This window comes from Apteryx mantelli, chromosome 13, assembly GCF_036417845.1.
Source record: "Apteryx mantelli isolate bAptMan1 chromosome 13, bAptMan1.hap1, whole genome shotgun sequence".
NCBI lineage: Eukaryota > Metazoa > Chordata > Aves > Apterygiformes > Apterygidae > Apteryx > Apteryx mantelli.
The window spans coordinates 2,380,030-2,384,265 of NC_089990.1; the positions used below are offsets into that span (position 1 = coordinate 2,380,030).

The 4,236-nt window shown below is 42.1% G+C and overlaps 1 protein-coding gene across 1 annotated transcript; it reads left to right on the plus strand.

Moving 5' to 3' along the window:
* Nucleotides 1–2,455: 2,455 nt before the first annotated feature.
* Nucleotides 2,456–3,439, plus strand: GPR174 (G protein-coupled receptor 174). Its single transcript, XM_013946133.2, has one exon. It carries the CDS (start codon nt 2,456–2,458, stop codon nt 3,437–3,439), a length of 984 nt encoding a protein of 327 aa, XP_013801587.1.
* Nucleotides 3,440–4,236: the final 797 nt, after the last annotated feature.

Here is a 4,236-nt window from a genome sequence, read left to right on the forward strand (position 1 = left end):
CAGATTCAGATGATATCAGCTGCTTCTTAGGTGAGCAATTTTTAAATAAATGCAGTGAATTGAGTTTACAGGGAAGCAATATCTGGTAGTTCCAATGACCGCAGCTCACATCAACAAAATGGCTAAAGAAAAGTCTTAGAAAAAGCAGTTGTGAGAAACTCATATTTAATATAATGCACATAGTTTTGTGGTAAAAAGTGTTGAATAAATGGGCCTTTTGTCTCTATTTTCATGTATGTTTTATACTCTGTTTCTAAAAGTTAGATGAAAAATTTGACCACCCTGAAAAAGCATGCTACTTTGCTATCAGTAGCTGTAAGTGTTGAAATATTTTAGAAATGATGGACATCACTGAGACACCAATTGTGCCTACATTCAAATGAGACGTTGTTAAGCAACCATTAAAACTGCTGCCAGGACTTCAAACATGCTCAACATCCACAGAACCAAAATAGCGCTTTTTCTGCAGATGACCAAATTTGGTGAAAGTGTGTGATTTTGTGACTTGTCATTCAGAACTGTAGTAATAATTGATGGAAAATGTTAATATCTCAGATTAGTATTACTCATTTACAAAAAAGCAGATTTCTTGCTGTAATGTAGTCATAGCCCCAGACCTCAGAGATTTGTAATGCAGATCTATTGTAACTGTGTATTCGTCTTAGTTCATCTGGTTGAAAAGTAGCACTCCCTCTTTTCAGCAAGATATGCTAAAGCTAATCATCAGCTCCTTAAGTGGGAGCTTTCCAATGAAAAGTGTCTTCAGATCTCGCAATTCTTGGTTGTTTACAGCTGTGGCAATTGTGGGCAGTTTCTGAAGGACTTTTCTGGAAAGAACATGTATAATTTGATTTTCTGGCTCACTTCTTTTGTGACAGACCAGCAGAAACCACATTAATTTCTTCTTTAAGTTAAGAGGAATAGGAGAAAAATGGTAATATAGCAAGTTTGAGTCAGCATGAATTAGCTGTTGAGGGCAGTTGAATGTGATCAGGACTGGAAAAGCAACAGCCAGCCCCGAGGCAAAACACAAAGCTAGAGCCTGACCCCAGAAGCCGAGGTGGCCGCGTATGGCCCCGGCTAGTCCCAGGGTGCGGGGGCAGGTGGACTCCTGGACGCACAGGGCTGCAGGGTTGCTGGTGTTGCCGTTGTGAAGGTGACGGTAGACCTTGCTTTACCATTTGAAGCAGAGTTGATCTAAAATATGGCGTTTTGGCTGACGTTCAGCAAGCCTACTGTGTATTGAAAGGCAGCAAATCTTTGCATATCTCTTAGGGTAGGAAGACTCGTAGATGGGCTGATGTTCTTTCAGGCTGCATTGGTGGGACCACAGTTTTTGCACTCACGGGGACAGTATCCTAACAGCATTGCAAGTGCAATGTTTGGAAGCACAGCGCTCGCAGCAGCGTGTCTGTAGGGCTGGCTGCACAGCTCAGGAAGGGGAGCAACCAAAATAGAAAGCGGAAGCAAAAGGGACGTCCAGATGGAAAAGTCAGAGCTGGGCATCCACAGCTTGAAAGAATTGCTGCAGAAAACCAATAGAAAGTAAATACGAGCAGGGATGAGTTCTGCCTGAGGGTGCAGCATGAAAAGCTGGTTTGTAACAGCAATTAAACACATTTTCTCTATTTATTCCTCTGTGGTTTTGCACCTACCCTCAGCAGGCAAGGCATAGGGCTTCCTTTAGACAGGTGAAGAACTGGCCACCACAAAAGGCACTAATAAAAGGTTTCTGCTAAAGAAACAGTCCTTCCTTTCCCGCAAGTTTTCATGTATGTTTTGCTTTTTAAGACCCATGTCTCCATGCAGTGTTATAATTACAACTCTCTGTCTTTCAGCTGCAGGTTGCATCTGTTGTCAAACTCATGTGTTGAGAAAAGTGGCTGAAATGCTTCCAGAAAGGTGACAGAGGGTGCAGCTCCAGCGGCAAACTGTCAAGCGCTTCAGCACACAAAGATGTATTTCTGTGTGGACCGTCACTCTGTCAATGCTGCAAGGGACTATATTAAGGTCTAGTAACTTCTGACAAAGAGTATGAGTGAAGTGCACGAGCAAGACTAAGTCATTCACCACAGAACCAAGCTCCTCCCAAAACTGGACTAGATGATCCTGCAACTGAAGCCTTGCACACAGATATTAGAGTGGAAAGAGATATAAACTTTTTTACTTAAAACACGGACTACCTCAGGACAATCTGGCCAGCAGGAAGCTAGTGAGGAACAATGTCATCATACGGTACCACCAACTTTGCACACCTAGATTATCACAGCAGAAGACTTCATGAAGAACAAAGTAAACCTATCCCAGAAGGCCAGGGAAGCAAAGGAACAGGGCAAACACAATCCTAAGCGTGCAGCTATTCTGCTATTCTTAAATGTTCAGTCCTGCAGGGAACTGGAAGACAGCTGGGAACTCTGTGGGTCGCCTCACCTGAGTTCACATCTGAAAACCAAACATGACGAACAATTCAACCTGTTCCAATGATACAGACCTCAAGTCTTATTATGCAATTACATACACTTTCATTCTGATCCCTGGACTAATAGGAAATATATTAGCTCTGTGGGTCTTTTATGGCTACATGAAAGAGACTAAAAGGGCTGTAATATTTATGATCAATTTAGCCATTGCTGATTTATCACAAGTTTTATCCTTGCCTCTAAGGATTTTCTACTACTTGACTGGAACGTGGGAGTTTGGAGGAGGTCTCTGCATGCTTTGTTTCTACCTGAAGTATGTCAATATGTATGCAAGCATCTACTTCTTGGTTTGCATCAGCGTAAGACGATTTTTGTTTCTTATGTACCCATTCAAATTCAGCGACTGCAAACGCATCTGTGATGTGTATATCAGCATTGTCGGGTGGATCGTAGTCTGCATTGGCTGTTTGCCTTTCCCTCTTCTCAGACTTCACCAGAACGTTAAAAACACGTGTTTCGTGGACCTCCCAGTAAAGGAAGTTGACCTTCCCATCTCCATTGCCATGATGACAATAGGTGAACTGGTGGGGTTCATAACGCCCCTACTAATAATTCTATATTGCTCATGGAAGACTATCTTATCATTAAAAGAAAAAAATTCTGCTTCACATGACCTTGGAGAGAAAAAAAAGGCTTTAAAGATGATTCTCACCTGTGCTCTGGTATTTCTGATTTGCTTTGCACCTTATCATATCAGCTTTCCATTAGATTTCTTTGTTAAAACCAAAAAGATTAAAAACGAATGTGTCCAGAAAGTGATATCAGTGTTTCATGCTGTAGCTTTGTGTCTTGCCAGTTTAAATTCCTGCGTAGACCCAGTCATCTACTACTTTACTACAAATGAGTTCAGAAGACGACTTTCAAGACAGGATTTGCAAGACAGCATTCAGCTACACAACCTAAGTTATGTGAAAAAGCATCCCAGAACTGAGCCCAAGGGGCAAGTTGAGGACTCTTAATGCTGGACTTCCTGAAATGTTTTCAAGGACTTCAAATGTTCTCTGTTATTTGGGGGTTTGGCCCATTTTTTTCCCCCCAGGATGCTGAGAGGGACTACTCAGACAAACTTCTGCTGATTTCAGTGAGTGTTTGAGTTAAAAAAAAGAGACTGAAAACATGAATACACTGGTTGCAAATTTTCTATGACTACTGAATATAAATCACACTGTGTAGGTCACACAGGCCATAATTCTGAGCTGGCCAACCAAGAGTTTAGTAGCTTTGCTGGTACAAAGTAGCCGAGTACAAGGATGGGGTGCAACCAGGAGGACACAGACCAAGGTTGGTTTAGCCCCACTGCCGGGATTAGGAAAGCACCCCGAGGTCATGCGTTGGAGGCATCAAGCCCATGACTGAGGCTGTGCACAAACTTCCCGTGATGCGAGGTGCTGCCCATGCCCAGTTGTCACTGGGGTGGCCATTGCCCTGCCACCTCCTGGTCACACAAGCTGACTTCAGTGAGAGGCAGCAAAGATTCGGGGGTTTTGCTATGCAGAAAGAATTTGGCCCTAAAAAAACAGTACTTGACACAATATTATATTTTTCTTAAATAATTGTTACCATGAGAAGCATGATCACTGGGTTCAGACAAATTAACAGGACTGTGAAATGGATAAAGCCATTTTAATTTGGAATTAATTCTTTTAAGTTTTCTTGATTCTCACACAACTGTCAAAAATTGTAATAATGCAAAGGAAGGTGTTGACTAAGGGAGGACTTCAAGAAATATTCCACTGGATAATATAGCACTTACTAT

What these genes read in the sequence shown, in the direction of transcription:
- GPR174 (XM_013946133.2), top strand. Translation starts at nt 2,456, where the DNA reads ATGACGAACAATTCAACCTGTTCCAATGATACAGACCTCAAGTCTTAT.